The following is a 20,596-nucleotide window of genomic DNA, read 5'->3' on the forward strand; positions in this document are numbered from 1 at the left end:
CATTCCTCTACCGGCCTCCCCGAACAGGCGCCGGAATGTGGCGGCTAGGGGCTTTTCACAGTAACTTCATTGAAGCCTACTCATGACAATAAACGATTATTATTATTGTTTGTTCCCTTATTTCCCCTTTCTTTCATTTTGCCGTCATGATTTTTGATCTATGGATGATTAATGGACATGTGTCTTTAAGTCAAGCATCAGAATTCAGAAATTACCCACTGTTAAAATATTCAAAATGGAAATGAGCTGTATATTTTTCTCTTTCTCGCGGGTCTTTGCAACTCTCTTCTTCAAAAGGCAGATGGAGGCAGAATCTTTGAATATTTTAAGGCAGAGCTAGATAGATTCTTGATTAACGAGGGGGGAAGAAAGGTTGTTGGGGGTCGGCGGAAATGCGGGTTTGAGGTCACAATCAGATGTGTCATGGGGCGGCATGGTGGCGCAGTGGTTAGCACTGCTGCCTCACGGCACCAGGGACCCGGGTTCAATTCCCGCCTCGGGTGACTATGTGGAGTTTGCACTTTCTCCCCGTGTCTGCGTGGGTTTCCTCCGGGTGCACCGGTTTCCTCCCACAGTCCAAAGATGCGCAGGTTAGGGGGATTGGCCATGCTAAATTGCCCAAAAAGGTTAGGTGGGGTCACTAGGTTACGGTGATAGGGTGGGGATGTGGGCTTAAGTAGGGTGTGGGCTTAAGAGCCGGTGCAGACTGAACGTCCTCCTTCTGCACTGGAAACCCCATGATTCTATGAATGGCGAATCAGGCTTTAAGGGCCGGAGGGTCTACTTTTTTTCTGTTCAGGATTTCCTTGTCCTTGAACTTGAGCTGAATTAAGAGTCAACCAAATTGCTGTGGGTCTGGAGTCACAAGTAGGCCAGACCGGGTAAGGGCGGCAGATTTCCTTCCCTGAAGGGCATGAATCAGAAGGGGTTTAGTACAATCGAGAATGGTTTCATGGTCGTCTCGTAACTTTATTACGTTCAGCTTTCACCATCCGCCGTGGTGGGATTTGAACCCAGGCATTAGCCTGTGTTTCTGGATTACTAGTCCAGTGACAATACTACTACGCCACTGCCTCCCCTGCTCCTCCTAATTCGCATGTTCAGAAGTAGCAAAACCAGTCCAAAGTAAAATCTGCTTCAATCAAACATGGGCCAAACTTCAGCATCAAGAACAGAGTGCTCGTATGGACTTCAAAGTCTTTTCAGATATTTTACCCCTATCATTTGACAGAATGTGCATATCAAATGAGGGGGGGGGGGGGTGGTGGGGGATTGCTTCATCGATGTTTGAGTCAGTGGCAGCACTCACACCTCTGGCACAGAAACTAGGATGACCGTACCGTGCAGGAGAGCTACACTGCCGGGGGTTGGAATGTTCACGTGAGGGCTCACTCTGCTGCTCTGGTAGATAAAAACAATTCACTGCCGCCATTTGGATGACAGTCAGCACCAGGTATCATGGCTAAAATTCACCCCTCACTCAATGCAGATTAGCTGCTTGCTCACCGCCTTGCCATTAATGGGATCTCGCTGTGCGGAAAATAGCTGTTCATTTTTTTCTGGATAACAACAGTGACCATGCTTAAAAGTTCATTGGCTGTGGAGCACTCTGGCCCATCCCAAGGACATGACACACTCAGGGAATGCATGTTCTTCCCGCTGTCTGCATCATTCTATTGCCCAATCCGTTCCTACATCAGCTCTCTGGGCCAGAGGAAGCCAGGCCCACATCTCGAGGAGTCAGGCCCTGAATCTGCCCCAGCCAAAACAGAGATCCAACTCCATAGCTGCTGGTGACCTGCCCTCCCGCTCATACCAGCGCCGTGCGCGTCCCCGATTGCAATCGCTCCGCACAGATTGTGGAGTGGACCCAAGTTCAAGGTCAGGTGCAGGAGGTTGAGGGGGGAATTCAGGGAAAAAAATTTGTAACCAGAGGGGAGGATGAGGGTCTGGAACGCACTGCCTGGGAGGGTGGTGGAGGGGGTGTTGCCTTGCATCCTTCAAAAAAAATGCCTGGATGAGTGAGCACTTGGCACGTCTTGACATTCAAGGCTCTGGGCCAAGTGCTGGCAGATGGGATTAAGTGTTTTTCGTGCAGACTCGATGGGCCGAAGGGCCTCTCAAGCGCTGTATTATTCAGTGATTCCGTGGGCGACAGGACTCGATAGGATGGAGCGAGTGGGAATGGGAGTGACTCATGTTGGCATCATGTGCATTTTCTTTTTTTAACGGTGCCCAGCACTTCAATGATATTTTTCTCTTGCAGTCAAAGCACCATTTCAACGCCAACTGTTCCTTCTGGAATTACTCGGAACGGACCATGATGGGATTCTGGTCCACACAAGGCTGTCGACTGATTGAAAGCAACAGAACTCACACTGCCTGTGCATGCAGTCACCTGACCAATTTTGCTTTGCTGATGGCTCACAGGGAGATTTTGGTGAGTGTCGCTACGACATTTGAAGTGATGTTTTCTTCATTTATTCTTCAACAAGATGTGGGCGTCCCACCGGACCCATCTCCCCACCTGACCCATCTCCCCAACTGACCCATCTACCCACCTCAACCCCATCAACCACCGCACCCATCTACCCACCTTCCTCAACCCCATCAACCACCGAACCCATCTACCCACCTTCCTCAACCCCATCAACCACCGCATCCATCTACCCACCTCAACCCCATCAACCACCGCACCCATCTACCCACCTCAACCCCATCAACCACCGTACCCATCTACCCACCTTCCTCAACCCCATCAACCACCGCATCCATCTACCCACCTCAACCCCATCAACCACCGCACCCATCTACCCACCTTCCTCAACCCCATCAACCACTGCACCCATCTACCCACCTCAACCCCATCAACCACTGTACCCATCTGCCCACCTCAACCCCATCAACCACCGTACCCATCTACCCACCTTCCTCAACCCCATCAACCACTGCACCCATCTACCCACCTCAACCCCATCAACCACCGTACCCATCTACCCACCTTCCTCAACCCCATCAACCACCACATCCATCTACCCACCTCAACCCCATCAACCACCGCACCCATCTACCCACCTTCCTCAACCCCATCAACCACCGCACCCATCTACCCACCTTCCTCAACCCCATCAACCACCGCATCCATCTACCCACCTCAACCCCATCAACCACCGCACCCATCTACCCACCTCAACCCCATCAACCACCGTACCCATCTACCCACCTTCCTCAACCCCATCAACCACCACATCCATCTACCCACCTCAACCCCATCAACCACCGCACCCATCTACCCACCTCAACCCCATCAACCACCGTACCCATCTACCCACCTTCCTCCACCCCATCAACCACCACATCCATCTACCCACCTCAACCCCATCAACCACCGCACCCATCTACCCACCTCAACCCCATCAACCACCGTACCCATCTACCCACCTTCCTCAACCCCATCAACCACCGCATCCATCTACCCACCTCAACCCCATCAACCACCGCACCCATCTACCCACCTTCCTCAACCCCATCAACCACCGCACCCATCTACCCACCTTCCTCAACCCCATCAACCACCACATCCATCTACCCACCTCAACCCCATCAACCACCGCACCCATCTACCCACCTTCCTCAACCCCATCAACCACTGCACCCATCTACCCACCTCAACCCCATCAACCACCGTACCCATCTACCCACCTTCCTCAACCCCATCAACCACTGCACCCATCTACCCACCTCAACCCCATCAACCACCGTACCCATCTACCCACCTTCCTCAACCCCATCAACCACCGCACCCATCTACCCACCTTCCTCAACCCCATCAACCACTGCACCCATCTACCCACCTCAACCCCATCAACCACCGCACCCATCTACCCACCTTCCTCAACCCCATCAACCACTGCACCCATCTACCCACCTCAACCCCATCAACCACCGCACCCATCTACCCACCTTCCTCAACCCCATCAACCACTGCACCCATCTACCCACCTCAACCCCAGCAACCACTGTACCCATCTGCCCACCTCAACCCCATCAACCACCGTACCCATCTACCCACCTGACCCATCTCCCCATCTAACCCATCTAACCACCTCAACCCCATCAACCACCGTACCCATCTACCCACCTGACCCATCTCCCCATCTAACCCATCTAACCACCTCAACCCCATCAACCACCGCACCCATCTAACCACCTCAAACCCATCAACCACCACTCCCATCTACCCACCTCAACCCCATCAACCACCTTACCCATCTACCCACCTGACCCATCTCCCCATCTAACCCATCTACCCACCTCAACCCATCTACCCACCTCAACCCCATCAACCACTGCATCCAACTACCCACCTCAACCCCATCAACCACCGCATCCATCTACCCACCTTCCTCAACCCCATCAACCACCGCACCCATCTACCCACCTCAACCCCATCAACCACCGCACCCATCTACCCACCTTCCTCAACCCCATCAACCACCGCACCCATCTACCCACCTGACCCATCTCCCCATCAAACCCATCTACCCACCTCAACCCCATCAACCACCGCACCCATCTACCCACCTCAACCCCATCAACCACCGCACCCATCTACCCACCTTAACCCCATCAACCACCTTACCCATCTACCCACCTGACCCATCTCCCCATCTAACCCATCTACCCACCTCAACCCCATCAACCACCGCACCCATCTACCCACTTTTCTCAACCATATACCCACCTCACCTACCTTTACCCGCCCCCCACCCCAAACTATCCACCTCCCCTACCTACCCACCTGCCTACCTCACCCATCTACCCAGTTCAGCCACCCACTCCGCTCCGACGGAGTTCCCCAAGGGACTCCTCGTTTCCCTGAGACTTGTGATCGGAAGCCTCTGGAAGGAATGCTCAGCGGCGTCAAGTCGAGAGGAATCTCCAGGCACGATGGCGACCCCCAACATCATCGCCGCTGTTTGGAAGATCCCAGCGCATTGATGTTTGTGAGGGGTCGCTGGGAGTCAAGGAACTACCAGGTTTCCTCCATTACAACAAAGGTATTTCATCAGGCACATAAGAGCAGGAGTTGTCCATTCGGCCCCTCGAGTTTGTTCCACCATTACACTGGATCACAGCTGAACCTGTACCTCAATGTCACGTCCCTGCAATGTCCCCATTTGCGGCAAGCACAGACGGGATGGGCAGGATGGCCTCTTCCTGTGGCACGAATTGTTCTACATTTCCTTAGATAGCTGAAATGGAGAATGCCAGTCCGCGAATTGCTCCTCAGGAGAGCCAGCACAGAGATAACGAGCCAAATGGCCTTCTTTCCCTTTGAAACCTTCACTGTTGAAAAGTCTATCAATCTCTTTCTCGAACATACTCAAAGATTGAGACTCTGGGGCTAGACCATGTCAAAGATCCACCAGCCTCTGAGTGAAGAGATTCTTCCTCATCTCAGTCCGAAAGTGGGAGTTTCAAGTCTCCCCCCACCCGGCCCATTTTCCAGTAGTGGAGATGGCCCACCATTAGATGATGGTGGGATATTCCAGTCCTGCACATGTCTACGGGGATTTATAAGAACGTAAGAACTGGGAGCAGGAGTAGGCCATCTGGCCCCTCGAGCCTGCTCCGCCATTCAATAAGATCATAGCTGATCTTTTGTGGACTCAGCTCCACCTTCCCGCCCGAACTCCATAACCCTTAATCCCTTTATTCTTCAAAAAACTATCTATCTTTATCTTGAAAACATTTAAGGAAGGAGCCTCAACTTCTTCACTGGGCAAGGAATTCCATAGATTCACAACCCTTTGGGTGAAGATGTTTCTCCTAAACTCAGTCCTAAATCTACTTCCCCTTATTTTGAGGCTATGCCCCCTAGTTCTGCTTTCACCTGCCAGTGGAAACAACCTGCCCGCATCTATCCTATCTATTCTCTTCATAATTTTATATGTTTCTATAAGATCCCCCCCCCCCCGCGCATCCTTATAAATTCCAGTGATTTCAGTCCCAGTCTACTCAACCTCTTCTCGTATTCCAACCCCCTCAACTCTGGGATTAACCCAGTGAATCTCCTCTGCACACCCTCCAGTGCCAGTACCTCCTTTCGCAGGTAAGGACACCAAAACTGAACACAATACTCCAGGTGTGGCCTCACTAACACCTTATACAATTGCAGCTTAACCTCGTGTCCTGTACCCTCCCCGCTGCCACAGCTAATCCTGGCGGAGAACAGTGCCGGTAATTTCATCCCAAACCACCTCGCTTTTATTCTTGGGACTGTGACCCTGAGGTCAAGAAAAGGACTATACAAACGCAAGGTCTTTCTTTCCATGTTCTGCGCGTCCTATTATTTAAAGAGGAGCCAAAACATTTTACGGCGACCCTCCCCAGGGTCGGACATTCCTTCAAAACCCATTCTCCAATAATTGGGCAAGGGAGTAGAGCGTGACCCAGGGGGGCCATACCCGAGCAGGGTCCAGCCCTCCAGAAAGGGGGAATAGAAGTGAGAAAACGGGCCTAAAGGAAAAGGCTTCTAATCAGAGCCCAACCCCTCCCATTCCTCTTTCTTGCACCTGTTTTGCCAGATGTTTAGTGGACTCACCGCTACATAGATTAGAGGACAGAGTGATTTGCAGTAAGATGGTTGGAGCCAGGGAGGCTTGAGTGCAGCACAAATACCAGTCTATGCCAGCTGGGCTGAATAGCCATTTTCTGTGTCATATGAAAATTCTATGTAATCTGGGCTTCCAACTCATCCTCGAGCAGAAGGAAGCAACCAAGGTGTAGCATCCTTTATTCCTTCCAGTGTTTTCCATTCCTCGGTTATTTCTCCTCCTTGTCTCAGATGACCAGCCCCATCGTCCAACCAGACAAGGCCGAGTGGACAACACTCCGCGCCTCCCAGTCAGAACTTGGCCGGTTCACACCTCTGGACCAGCAAATTGTGCTCGAGTTTGGAGTTGAATTTCCTTCAACAGCGACTGCAGTTAAATTTGCTGTAAAGCACTTTGGGGCTCCTGTTATGGTTCAAAAGTGCAATTCTTCTCTTCCTTTATTATTCTCCTGCTATTTTATCTCTTAGCATTTTTATATTTTCGCCCCCGGTTTCTCAGACTCTCTTATATTTCCATTCCATGATGTGGAGATGCCGGCGTTGGACTGGGGTGAGCACAGTAAGCAGTCTTACAACACCAGGTTAAAGTCCAACAGGTTTGTTTCAAACACTAGCTTTCGGAGCACTGCTCCTTCCTCAGGTGAAGGATACCTCTTCATTCACCTGAGGAAGGAGCAGTGCTCCGAAAGCTAGTGATTTGAAACAAACCTGTTGGACTTTAACCTGGTGTTGTAAGACTTCTCACTGTGATTTCCGTTTCAGTTGCACGTTAGATGCCGACCACATTAGATTGCATCTGCATTTGGAGTATAGTGTTCAGTTCTGGTCGCCACACTCCCAGAAGGATGTGGAGGCGTTAGCGAGGGTGCAGAAGAGATTTACCAGGATGTTGCCTGGTATGAAAGGCATTAGCTGTGAGGAGCGGTTGAATGAACTCGGTTTGTCCTCACTGGAACGACGGAGGTTGAGGGGCGATCTGATAGAGGTCTACAAAATTATGAGGGGCATAGACAGATTGAATAGTCAGAGGCTTTTCCCCAGGGTAGAGGGGTCAATTACTAGGGGGCATAGGTTTAAGGTGCGAGGGGCAAGGTTTAGAGATGTATGAGGCAAGTTTTTTTACACAGAGGGTAGTGGATGCCTGGAACTCGCTGCCGGAGGAGGTGGTGAAAGCAGGGACGATAGTGACATTTAAGGGGCATCTTGACAAATACATGAATAGGATGGGAATAGAGGGATACGGACCCAGGAAATGTAGAAAATTTTAGTTTAGACGGGCAGCATGGTTGGCACAGGCTTGTAGGGCCGAAGGGCCTGTTCCTGTGCTGTACCTTTCTTTGTTCTTTGTTCTTGTTCACTCGCTCGCTCTCGCTTTCTCCACCGCTACACCGATGCTCTCCGTTCTGTCTGCTTCCCTTATCGGCTGTAAACTCTCCCGGCTTCTGGTCCAAGATTTGCGAGCTGCCTGCTCTTCAAGTTCGTTGAGAGCAGAAGGGAAGCGGTGACCTCCCTAACCTGCAGCCAACTCTGAGGTGAGGTTCGGCCAAGCACTCTGGCACTGTGGCACCTTGGCGGTTGCCCCCTCAGCCCCAGAGCAAGCCGCCCCCCCCCCCCCCCCCCCCCACCTCCCCGTGTTGGCAGAGATCTCAACTTCAACTCTTGTAGCAATTAGCAGCCCCACCTACTGGAGGGGAGGAGGTGAGCGAATGCCTCAGGTTAAGCAAGGCTCCCTCCAGAGGTCCCCGTTCTGAATGAGTAATGGTTCCGCGTCCAAGCGGAAAGGCCAGGAGGTGACCCGAGGAATGTGCCAGAGCTCCCCGGAGCGCTGCAGGAAGGCAATAACTCAGTCTCGCATCTGACTGATTCGCAGCTAAGTTGAACCGAGCTGACCCCCCCCTAAAGATGCAGCAGTGCAAGAAATCATTTGCAATTGGAGGCTGGTGAAAACCAAGGTCAAGTTTGTAACTAAACTTCCCATATATTTTGGCCTGTGGTCTGTTACTTTTCCAGCTGTTTCTCTGGCTGCTAGCCACCTGTGCCAACCTAGCAGGGATGGAGGAAGTAATGTTGATTTTGGAGGGGGGTCGGCTACACGGGTAAATCTTCATTTATTGCCCAGACTGAGGGAGTTAAGGGCTTCCAACATAACATAGGATTGCAGTCCCACGCAGGCCAGACCAGGCAATTGCCAAAAGGCCATTAAGCGGCCAGTTGGGTTTCATAGAACATAGAACTGTGCAGCACAGTACAGGCCCTTCGGCCCACAATGTTGTGCCCAACTAGTCTGAAACTAAGATCAAATCAACCTACTCCCAATCATTCTCGTGCACTCCATATGCCTATCCAATAACCGCTTGAAAGTTCCTAAAGTGTCCGACTCCCCTACCATAGCTGGGAGTGCGTGCCACGCCCCAACCACTCTCTGAGTAAAGAACCTACCTCTGACATCCCTCCTATATCTTCCACCATGAACCTTATAGTTATGCCCCCCTTATAACAGCTGCATCCACCCTCGGAATAAGTCGCTGAGCGTCCACTCTATCTATCCCTCTCATCATCTTATACACCTCTGTTAAGTCACCTCTTATCCTTCTTCGCTCCAAAGAGAAAAGCCCTAGCTCCCTCAACCTTTCCTCACAAGACCTACCCTCCAATCCAGGCAGCATCCTGGGGAATTTCCTTTGCACCCTTTCCAATGCTTCCACATCCTTCCTATAATGAGGTAACAGAACAGCACACAATGCTCCAAATGTGGTCTAACCAAGGTTTCTCTGGAGACATTTATCTATAAATTACCCGAGTTATTGATTTTCATTTCGGACGTCCCCCGGGCTGGATTTGACCTCAGGGTCTTTCAGTCCAGAACCAGAACCCCAAAGTTATCCCGTCAATTGCAGATCAATGATGACCCTTTAACCTGGAGACAAGACCAACCCTTTAAGGCTGCTGGGCCCAAGCCTCCTACAATGGGGGTAGTGTCTCAGTGACGTGAAATTAGGCCATTCTCCCTTTGACTCCTGGAGCTAGTTCTGTCCCTTTCCATCGCCTGGAGTTGGACCGTATTACCATCCCGGAGCAGACCCCAACAGTGGCTAGGATACTGGGCAGAAACCTCATGATTGTATTTTCATTTTGTAAAAATTGTGCGGAAAGGGGACTTCACTACAGGGCTAATTTCACGGAAAATAGGGATATGGGATATTTAAACAAACAGTATTAAAACATCTTCAACATCACACGAGAAAATTGCTTATATTTACCCCTTAAACGATGCTAATCAATGCAGTGACACAATAACCCTTAACTGCTATCTTTACTTCCACTCAAACAACTAAACCATCTCAGCTCTCAATCCACTTTTAAATACAGTTAGCAGGCGCAGGAATACTTGCTGCGCAGAGATGTCTTTTGAGTCTGTTTGAAAAGATAGATCTGAACCCTGTCAGAACCACGCAGAATCTCTGGCCGTATTTCTCCAGTAAACCTTCTTCGCTTGCCTTCTTACCACAAAGCAAAACCCTGAACCTCAACTCCCGACGGCTTCAATCCCTGGCTCTTCCCATTAACTCTATCATCTCACTGATCTGAACAAAATGGGCGGGATCTACCGGAGGCGTTGCGCTGGGAAAGCAGGGCGGCGAAACGTGGCCGGGAGATGCTGGGAGATCCCACTTCCGGGATCTACCTGGCTTGCCACGACTCACAAGAGCTAAGGCGATCTTGCGAGGCGTTGCAATGTGAATCCCACCCAGTGGGCAGGATCTCTTCCTGGCAAACCTGCATATTAGAGTGAGACAGCTGGTCTCACTCTCATAATAATAATAATCGCTTATTGTCACGAGTAGGCTTCAATGAAGTTACTGTGAAAAGCCCCTAGTCTCCACATTCCGGCGCCTGTTCGGGGAGGCTGGTACAGGAATTGAACCCGCGCTGCTGGCCTTGTTCTGCATTACAAGCCAGCTGTTTAGCCTACTGTGCTAAACCAGCCCCTGGCCGGTTCCCGAGGTCTAACCAAGGTGTGGGATCTAACCTCCTCACCTTGGAGACTCCTGGTGAGCGCCGTTCAGTACTGGTCTCCACAAACCGGGGCCAGATGGGATGGCACTCATGGGCATCTCCAGGTAATTGGAGGCCTCAAGATGCATGCCCTCTGGTACTGCTTGTGCCACCTGGGTCACCCCGGCACTTTCAGCCTGGCACCCTGGCAGTCCACCTGGGTGTCAATCTGGCATTGTCAAGGTGCCAAGCTGGCATTTTGTTGCATGGCGGCGATTGGACCAGGGCGTGCCCTGCAGGGGTGTGAGGGTGCAAGGAGGCCCAAGGTTCTCCTTATAGTGGGTTGGGGCTTGGGGGGGGGGGGGGGGTCATGTCTGGGGGTTTAAGAGAACAGGACGCCATTTACAAAAGGCATCCCAATCTCTTGCTACATTGAGGAGTTCCGGCGAGTGGAGTTCCTCGGTGCAGAAAACAGGGCTGAGTGTGGCCTCATTGTGGAGCTCCCACCTATATACCCGGATAGGCATTAGATAACGCATGTTCCTCGGTACTCCGAGCATCGGGAAACACCCGCATAATCTCGAGCTATGGGACTCTGTCCGCATTTGGGCAGATCGAGCCCATCATCTCTAATTAACCACTCCACAGGGAAGCCTCAATATAAATAAAAATCCAAACTTTTACGGTGCTTTAATTACACTTCTGGCTCCCAAAAGACAGAGGGTTTTTAAAAACATGACTGCAGCAGTCACACACACTAACCAAGGCTTTTAACCCTTACTGCACCAAGTACATTTAATACAATATTTCGGAAATCCCTCCGTTCACCACAACTGGTTTCCATTTGTCCGAGAAGTTGGTCTGGTCTCTGTTTCGTATGCACTCCCAATGGGTGGCTCTAGAATGATGGCTTGGCTTAAATTACCAGGGCCCATGGCTTAAACTGATGCAGAGCAAGGGCCTTTCAATTTGCCAAGAACACAGGTTCACGCTTGATGTTCGTCAACATGGGCCACTGTAACCTAACCAGCAGCCAGACGGCAACTTTGCTCGGCTACAGCAGCATGCCCCTGCACCTCCTGATGGGTTGTGGGTGGCGTGAATTGGGAAGGGTGGCAAATGAAATGACTTCCAAGAGACGTGGAAAGGAGCCCGTCACTTTACACGCTCCGTTTCCTTTTTCCATTTTTCACAAGGTCCTGACAGCTTTCAGCAGGAATGAGGAGGGCTTAGCCCCCTGCCTCTGCGCCAGAGGCTCTAGGTTCGGGTCCCACCCCAGGACCTGCCGGTGACCGAAAGTCACGGGCAAATAGGCCGCACGTCAACTTTTAAATCCTTCCAACACGGGCCTTCGGCGAGCTGTAAGAGGGGGTGGGTGGGGAGATTCCTGGTCAGCCATGTGATGGGCAGAATGGTGGAGCCTCTAACACCGCCAAAGCTCCAGAACACAGCATGTCTATAAGAGGGTATGTTGCCACAGCAACTCCGGGGGGGGGGGGGGGGGGGGGGGAGTCCAGTTGACTGGATGATCGGCGTGGATCAAGTTGGTACCGACAGCACAGGGATCGATCCCCGTTCTGCCGGGCTGGATTCGGGCGTCTCCCTCCTTGCCCCTATGTGCGTTGACAACGGTGTGGCGCCGGGGGGGGGGGGGGTCAGACCTGCACCCGGGCAGAGAGCCCGAGAAGACCATAGCGGAATGCTGGAGAGGGCCTGGTCGTTGGGTTCGGAGGCTCAGGTGGTACGAAGCCGGGTGCCCCTCCCGTCACCCCACCGCCCCCTCGGCCAATCCGCGGATAACCGATTCCAGCCGGCGTCAGTGAGTTGTCACCCCCTTGCTCCTCAGGCTCCTGGGGCGGGGCGGGAAAGCAAGAGGTTTGGTCTGCACCAGATCCTTGCCAATCGTCGACTCTCACCCGATGAGTGCCCCAGTTTCCTGAGGGGCAGGTTCAGATGGCTTCTTTCCAGGGTGGAGGGCAGACAAAGTAAAGATTTTAAAATGGGGGGGGGGGGGGGAATCAGCCTGTTTCAGGGCCTCTCTCTCTGTGTCCTGTCTGAGGGGGTAGTGCCGTTATTCGTGCCCTCCAATGTGCGACTTATTTCACCGAGTTTCCTCTTCCCTCTCAGTACGAAGACCGCATGCACAGGCTGCTGCTCTCCGTTATCACCTGGGTGGGCATCGTCATCTCGTTGGTCTGCCTCACCATCTGCATCTCCACCTTTTGCTTCCTTCGAGGGATTCAGACGGACCGCAACACCATCCACAAGAACCTCTGCATCAACCTCTTCATCGCGGAATTAATCTTTCTCATCGGCATCAACAAAACCCAATACCAGGTGGGTCCCCAGGTATAAAGTTGCCGGCAGGTCAAAGGGGAAGGGGTAAGGGTCAAGAACAAGGTTAGCTTCGGGGGGGTTTTTTTTCATTCTTTCAAGGAATGTGGGCGTCGCTGGCTAGGTCACAGCACTTGTTGCCCACCCCTAATTGCCCCTTGACAAAGTAATGGTGAGCCAGCCTCTTGAACCGCTGCAGTCCGTGTGGTGTAGGTACACCCACAGTGCTGTTAGGGAGGGAGCACCAGGACTTTGACCCAGCGACAGTGACGGAATGGCCAATATATTTCCAAGTCAGGGTGTTGAGAGGCTTGGAGGGGAACTTGCAAAGGGAGGTGTTCAATGTATCTGCTGCCCTTGCCCTTCTAGATGGTAGAGGCGCGTGTTTGGAAGGTGCTGATTGAGAGCCTTGGTGAGTTGCACCAGCGCATCTTGTAAATGGTGCACACGGCTGCCACTGTGCGTCGGTGGTGGAGGGAGTGAATGTTTGTGAAAGGGGTCGATCAAGCGGGGCTGCTTTGTCCTGGATGGTGTCGAGCTTCTTGAGTGTTGTTGGAGCTGCGCTCATCCAGGCAAGTGGAGAGTATTCCATTACAGTCCTGACGTGCCCTGTTGATGGTGTGTTGTTATGCTCTTAACGTAGCATAAGCTGCTTCCTTGATGTGCGCTCTGACAAAGGAAGGTTCAGACTTGGAGATAGCTTGAACACATTTATTAAACTGTTAACGATTCTCCTACTTGGATGCGACTCTCCTGTTAATCCTGCTATAGCTACTCAGACTGACGAACCAGTCTGCTACAATCCACGTGGTGGGTGTGATGTGGTTCAAATCAACCCTGTGTACTCACTAAGTGTCTCCACTGGAAAGAGGAAGATCATGTGTGCTGTGCCCTGATATATGGGTTGGTGTAATGCCCTCCTGTGGTAGTGTCACCTCTGTGTGTATCGTGAATGCCCATTGGTCGTGTCCTATCTAACTGACCGTTTGGTTGACTGTCTTTGTGTCATGATGTCTCTGGTGCTCCCTCTAGTGTCTAGCTAGGTGGAGTGTGTTGACATTAACCCCTTGTGTATTTACAGTGATGCACATCACCACAGATGTTGGACAGGCTTTTGGGGGGTCCAGGAGGAGAGTTACTCCCCGCAGGATTCCCAGCCTCTGGCCTGCCTCTTGTAGCCTCAGTATTTACATGGTTGGTCCAGGTCAGTTTCTGGCCAATGATGTTGATCGTGTGGCAATCAGCAATGGGAATGCCTTTGAATGTCAAGTTAGGGTTAGATATTCTCGTGAGTGCGGGTCAGAAGAACGATGAGGGCACCTCTCCAATTTAGAGACTTCTGCTGAGTTGCTGCACACATGTGTTGCCCTCATGGAATCCTTCTATTCGGGCAGCACGGCAGCACACGTGGCTGGCACTGTGGCTTCAGGGTCCCAGGTTCGATTCCCCGCTGGGTCACTGTCCGTGCGGAGTCTGCACGTTCTCCCCGTGTCTGCGTGGGTTCCCTCCGGGTGCTCCGGTTTCCAAAAATGTGCAGGTTAGGTGGGTTGGCCACGCTGATTTGCCCTTAGTGTCCAAAAAAGGTTAGGAGGGGTTATGGGGACAGGGTGGAAGTGAGGGCTTAAGTGGGTCGGTGCAGACTCGATGGGCCGAATGGCCTCCTTCTGCACTGTATGGTCTATGTTCTCTGTGTCTATTGACGGAAGTACAGCGAGAAACACAACATGTGTAAGTGGGCCTATAGCAGTGCCTTTGATGTCTTTCACATCCCTGACAGAGTCGTACAAATGCAATTGAGTTGAGGTTGGTGACAATGAAATCAGGAGGTCTATGATTTAGATTTGGATTTGAATTTGGGTTTATTGTCAGGTGTACCGAGACACAGTGAAAAGTATTGTTCTGCGTACAGTCCAGACAGATCGTTCCATGCTATAAAAACATAGGACATGCGATAAGTACACCATGTAAATACATTCTCACAGGCATCGGATGAAGCTTACAGAGTGTAGTGCTGCACAGCAGAGAAATGTGTGGCGAGATCAGTTCAGTCCCTAAGAGGGTCATTCAGGAGCCATGTCACATCGGGGAAGAAGCTGTTTTTGAATCTGTTAGTGCGTGTTCTCAGACTTTCGTATCTCCTGCTCGATGGAAGAAGTTGGGCCGCACGGTGGCGAAGTGGTTAGCACTGCCGCCTCACAGCGCCAGGGACCCAGATTAGATTCCCACCTTGGGTCACTGTCTATGTGGAGTTTGCACGTTCTCCCCGTGTCTGCGTGGGTTTCCTCCAGGTGCTCCGATTTCCACCCACAGTTCAAAGATGTGCAGGTTAGGTGCAATGACCATGCTAAATTGTCCCTTAGCACCCAAAGGGTTAGGTGGGGTTATTGGGTTATGGGGCTAGGTGGGGACCTGATCCTAGGCAGGGTCCTCTTTCAGACTTTCGGTGGAACCTCGATGGGCCAAATGGCCTCCATCTGCACTGTAGGAATTCTATGATTCTAAGAGAGAGTAAAATAAATAAATAAATAATCTCTTATTGTCACAAGTAGGCTTACATTAGCACTGCAATGAAGTTAGTGTGAAAAGCCCCTAGTCACCACATTCCAGCGCCTGCTCGGGTACACAGAGGAAGAATTCCGAATTCTCAGCTGGTGCGGGAATTGAACCCGCGCTGCTGGCCTTGTTCTGCATCACAAACCAGCTGTCTAGCCCACTGAGCTGAACCAGCCCACTAATCTGGGTGGGAGGGGTCTTTGATTATGCTGCCCGTTTTCCCAAGACAGCGGGAGGTGTAGACAGAGTCAATAGATAGTCACTGCCAACCAGTGCGATATGGAGTACCTGTGGAATCGAGTTCAACATACAATGTGCCAAGTTTTGTGTGATGGCAACAGCGCTCAATCGAAACAGCTGGAACCCCCAGTTTGACAGGTATAGAGTATTGCACCTGGAACTGTGCTCGGCTGGGTCATTGTCTATTGTGTATCAGTTGTGTCGGATGGAGGGTGTGGCATTCTCATTGATGTAAGAACTGCAAGGGTTAATGAGATGTCCAAATCAACCACTAGAGGGAACTAGATGTACAAGTATAAAAGACATTATAAAAGGCCTTGTGGGGAGAGAAGTTCAGGAGAAAGCTAGAGTACAGACTGAAGGAAAGATAGTGTGAGTGAGAGCAGATCATGGTAAATGTAACAGTGTAGAGATTAGTAGTGGATGAGTGTAGATTATATGTTAATTATCAACCGTGTGTCGTATTGGAGTAAGTGTCAAATCCAATTAAGTAGTGTTAATAAATACTGGTTTAGCCGGGGCTGGTTTAGCACAGTGGGCTAAACAGCTGGCTTGTAATGCAGAACGAGGTCGCAGCATGGGTTCAATTCCCGTACCGGCCTCCCCGAACAGGCGCCGGAATGTGACGACTAGGGGCTTTTCACAGTAACTTCATTGACGTCAACTTGTGACAATAAGCTATCATTACAGCTTTGTTCAATTTTAAAGCTATTTGTGGTCTTTGTGAACACTACGCCACATCCTGAATTTACCAACACAAAGAACATCACCGAGGGTACCTAATGGGGTTTTCACTTGGGCCCATATAAAGAGCCCATATAAAGAAGGTGGTTGAGTTAGGAGGTGTGCGCCTGTCCCTTTCCTCTCTGTAAATAAATGTCAAACTGAGTGAAGCTTGCCTCCAGTTGCAAATAGCTTTCTGCAACATTAACAGCGGCGACCATGATCTCTGATGGATCTTGTCAAACCCCATCTGCTGGTAAGCTCAGTGAAGAGCATCTGTTATTTCACACGCCATTGCAAACTCTCAGCTAGCTGCAGCAAAGGCAATGACAGTTTGGGGGGGTTTTTTTTTATATGTTTTGAAATCGGGCAACTCCGCATTAAAAATAACGCCAACCATCTGTGACTCTTGAGCACGCTTGACGGAAGCTCCCTTTTGTCATGCTGCGGAAATGTCAGTTTTGGGGGGGGGGGGGGCGGCTGATTTACAAGAGAGCCGACAAATGGGCCCTGCCACCATCAGGCTGATCAAGGGCTGTCGGTTCCAAATGTTCATCTGAGCTATCGATCGGCAGCATTCGTCAAACTACCCTTGACAAGTGACTCGCTGCGGGAGTCTATCCTCGACATGGTTTGTGTTGCCGTTCGCTGTTTGAAGCCTGCACATCCCAGTGCTTGGCGTAAAGCCCTTGTGGTACGGGCCGCTCTCAAAACCTGGGCCCGGCCTCAGCAGACTTCCGATCCCAAACAGCTAGAGACGTGCCTCATGACGGGGCGCAGGCAGCCTGAGAACCTCGTTTAAATGAAATGAAAATGAAAATCGCTTATTGTCACGAATAGGCTTCAAATGAAGTTACTATGAAAAGCCCCTAGTCGCCACCTTCCGGCGCCTGTTCGGGGAGGCTGTTACGGGAATCGAACCGTGCTGCTGGCCTGCCTTGGTCTGCTTTCAAAGCCAGCGATTTAGCCCTGTGCTAAACAGCCACAAAATACTGGAGGCGGGTTCTTGCCTCGTTTCGTTTTATAAATTTAGTGTCGCCAATTCAATTTTGTTCCAATTAAGGGGCAATTTAGCGTGGCCAATCCACCTACCCTGCACATCTTTTGGTTGTGGGGGTGAAACCCACGCCTACACGGGGAGAATGTGCAAACTCCACACGGACAGTGACCCAGGGCCGGGATGGAACCCGGGACCTCGGCGCCGTAATGCAGCAGTGCTAACCACTGTGCCGCCGTGCTGCCTCTTGCCTCGTTTAAACATCGGGAGAGATTTGCCTTCCCCGCTGAGGGGAATCGGGAATTCCGATTCACAGAATCGCAGGATTGTTACGGTGCGGAAGGAGACCTTTCAGCCCATCGCCTCTGCACCAGCCCTCTGCAGGGGCGACTCGCCAAGTCCCCGCTACCCCACCCCCTCCCCTGGTGGCCCCGTTTTTCCTTTGCTCTCTCTTCCCCCGTCAGACAATTTTGACTTGCCTTTCCGATGCGAACCTCCTCCGCCCGCGTTCTGGTACAACGCATTCCCGATCCTAACCGCCCACTGCGTCAAGCAGCAACAAAAAAAAAAAATGTCCTTTTCATGCTGGCCGTTGCTTATTTTGCCACTTTAATTATCGGAGGCGGACTTCCTGACCTCCAGCCCGCTGGGCCTCGATTTCATCTTAAAAAAAACAAATGAAAACAATTGCTGAAGACCAGGTTGCACAGGGCTCCATTTGTGCTTCAAGACCCCCCCCCCCCCCCCCACTCCCCTCGGACTCGCCGAGACCACCAACTTTTTTTTTTTGATCGAGCAATATAGAACATGCAGTGCAGAAGGAGGCCATTCAGCCCATCGAATCTGCACCAACCCACTTAAGCCCTCACTTCCGCCCTATCCCCGTAACCCAATAACCCCTCCTAACATTTTGCACACAAAGGGGCAATTTAGCACGGCCAATCCACCTAACCTGCACATCTTTGGACTGTGGGAGGAAACCGGAGCACCCGGGGGAAAGCCACGGGGAGAACGTGCAGACTCCGCACAGGCCCAGCGGGGAATCGAACCTGGTACCCTGACGCTGTGAAGCCACAGTGCTAGTCGCTTGTGCTACCGTGCTGCCCATATTTCCTTGGGCCGTGGGTAACGTTGACAACCCTGGATTTACCGCCCCGAAGTTACTACGAATCCACTACATCATGTGGGACAGGGGTCGCACAGGGTCCAGATAAGGCAGTGACTACTAGTTCTGATCTCTGAAGGGCATTAGTGAACCTGGTTAGGATTGGACAACAATCCAGTATCTTTTACGAACATCTTCGGATGTTAGGCCACAGATGAACAGATTTTTCAAATTCCACTTCAAAACTCGCCAGAGAGTGAGTGAACTGCATTGATAACTGATTCCAGAGCCACTGGGTCACCGACGTTCCCAGCAACATAAATACCAGCTCCAGTAAGATGTGTCGTATCCAGAGATTTGGCGCCCACTCTGAAACCTTCAAGCTCTGCACGGCAGGCTGCTTCTGTCCTCCTTGCTCCATATTAAGATCACGGGATGATACAAAATAAATCCATAGACTCCCCACAGTGCAGATGGTGGCCATTCGGCCCATCAATTCCGCAGTGATCCTCGAAAGGGCGCCCTACCGAGGCCCACACCACTACACTATCCCCGTAACCCCACCTAACCGGTACAAGGGCAGCACAGTGGTTAGCACTGCTGCCTCGCAGCGCCGGGGACCCCGCCTCAATTCCAGCCTTGGACTGTCTTTGTGGGGTTTGCACGTTCTCACCGTGTCTGCGTGGGTTTCCTCCAGGTCCTCCGGTTTCCTCCCACAAGTCTAAAAACGAGCAGGTTAGCCAGATTGGCCGTGATAACGTTTCCCCAAAAGATTAGCTGGGGTTACGGGGAGAGGGTGGGGGTCGTAGACCTAGGTCAGTCTGCACTTTCAGAGGGTCGGTGCACAGGCGATGGGCCGCATGGCTTCCTTCTGCACTGTAGGGATTCTATGATCATTGGACATTAAGGGACAATTTAGCACGGCGAATCCAACTAACCTGCACATCTTTGGACTGTGGGAGGAAACCGGAGCACCCGGAAGAAGCCCACGCAGATACGGGGAGAACGTGCAGACTCTGCACAGTCACCCGAGGCCGGAATCAAACCCGTGTCCCTGGCACTGTGACGCAGCAGTGCTAACCATCGTGCCACCATGCCACCCTTTAGGAACAGAAGTCGGCCATTTTGCCCCTTCAAACGTCATTTGATCATGACGGATCTTCTAGGTCGCTCCACCTTCCCACACCATCCACAGGTCCAACCCACGGTGCCACAGTGGGGCAAGAAGCCAGAGTAGGAAAGGAGCCAGCTCCAGAATCTGGAGCTTCTTTCGATTCATTATCACGTGTACCGGGTGAAAAGTATTGTTCTGCGCAGCCTAGGGAGATCGTTCCATACATGAAAACATAGGATATTCAATAAATACGCAGTGTAAATAGATCAGGACATCAGAGACAGAGACACTAACTCACTGTGCCACAAAACTCACCAGACAACATTATAGGGGATTATTTGTACGATGCAGATTAGGCAGAATTTGGGATCCATTCTCAATTGAGCTCATTTTAAATTGATGTGGGACATTTTGATCCATATTAAATATGTGAAAATGTTGCAGGACAAAGTAATTCACAACCAATTGAGACATCATTTCCTTTCTCAGAGCAAATTTCTCAATAACAATGAAGGTATAATGTTTGACGTTTGTTTTTACTGTTCACAGCTTGCGAATATCCATCAAAAGCGGAGCCAGCCTCCAGGGCTCCAGGGTCCAGCCTCAACCCTGGCCACGGGGCCCAGCCTCAATGCAGGGCCCCAGGGACCAGCCTCAACCCCGGTCTGGGCCTTGTCCAACCCAGTGCCCAGTCTCAACGCGGAGCCTCAGGGCTCAACCTCAACCCCAGTCCTGGGTCCAGCCTCAACCTGGGGCCTCCGGGCCCAGCCTCAACCCTGGCCACGGGGCCCAGCCTCAATGCAGGGCCCCAGGGACCAGCCTCAACCCCGGTCTGGGCCCTGTCCAACCCAGTGCCCAGTCTCAACGCGGAGCCTCAGGGCCCAGCCTCAACCCAGTCCTCGGCCCAGCCTCAAC

The 20,596-nt window shown here is 51.6% G+C and overlaps 1 protein-coding gene across 8 annotated transcripts in view; it reads left to right on the forward strand.

Moving 5' to 3' along the window:
• The window catches only part of LOC119957125 (adhesion G protein-coupled receptor L1-like), a 645,488-nt gene that overhangs the window by 550,874 nt on the left and 74,018 nt on the right, over nt 1–20,596 (forward strand). For all 8 annotated transcript variants that reach the window (XM_038784852.1, XM_038784851.1, XM_038784850.1 and 5 more), the window contains 2 exons: nt 2,267–2,440; nt 12,743–12,952. In XM_038784852.1, coding sequence (XP_038640780.1) covers nt 2,267–2,440; nt 12,743–12,952 — 384 coding nt within the window. The remainder of the gene's footprint in view (nt 1–2,266; nt 2,441–12,742; nt 12,953–20,596) is intronic.

This window comes from Scyliorhinus canicula, chromosome 25, assembly GCF_902713615.1.
Source record: "Scyliorhinus canicula chromosome 25, sScyCan1.1, whole genome shotgun sequence".
Classification (NCBI taxonomy): Eukaryota; Metazoa; Chordata; class Chondrichthyes; order Carcharhiniformes; family Scyliorhinidae; genus Scyliorhinus; species Scyliorhinus canicula.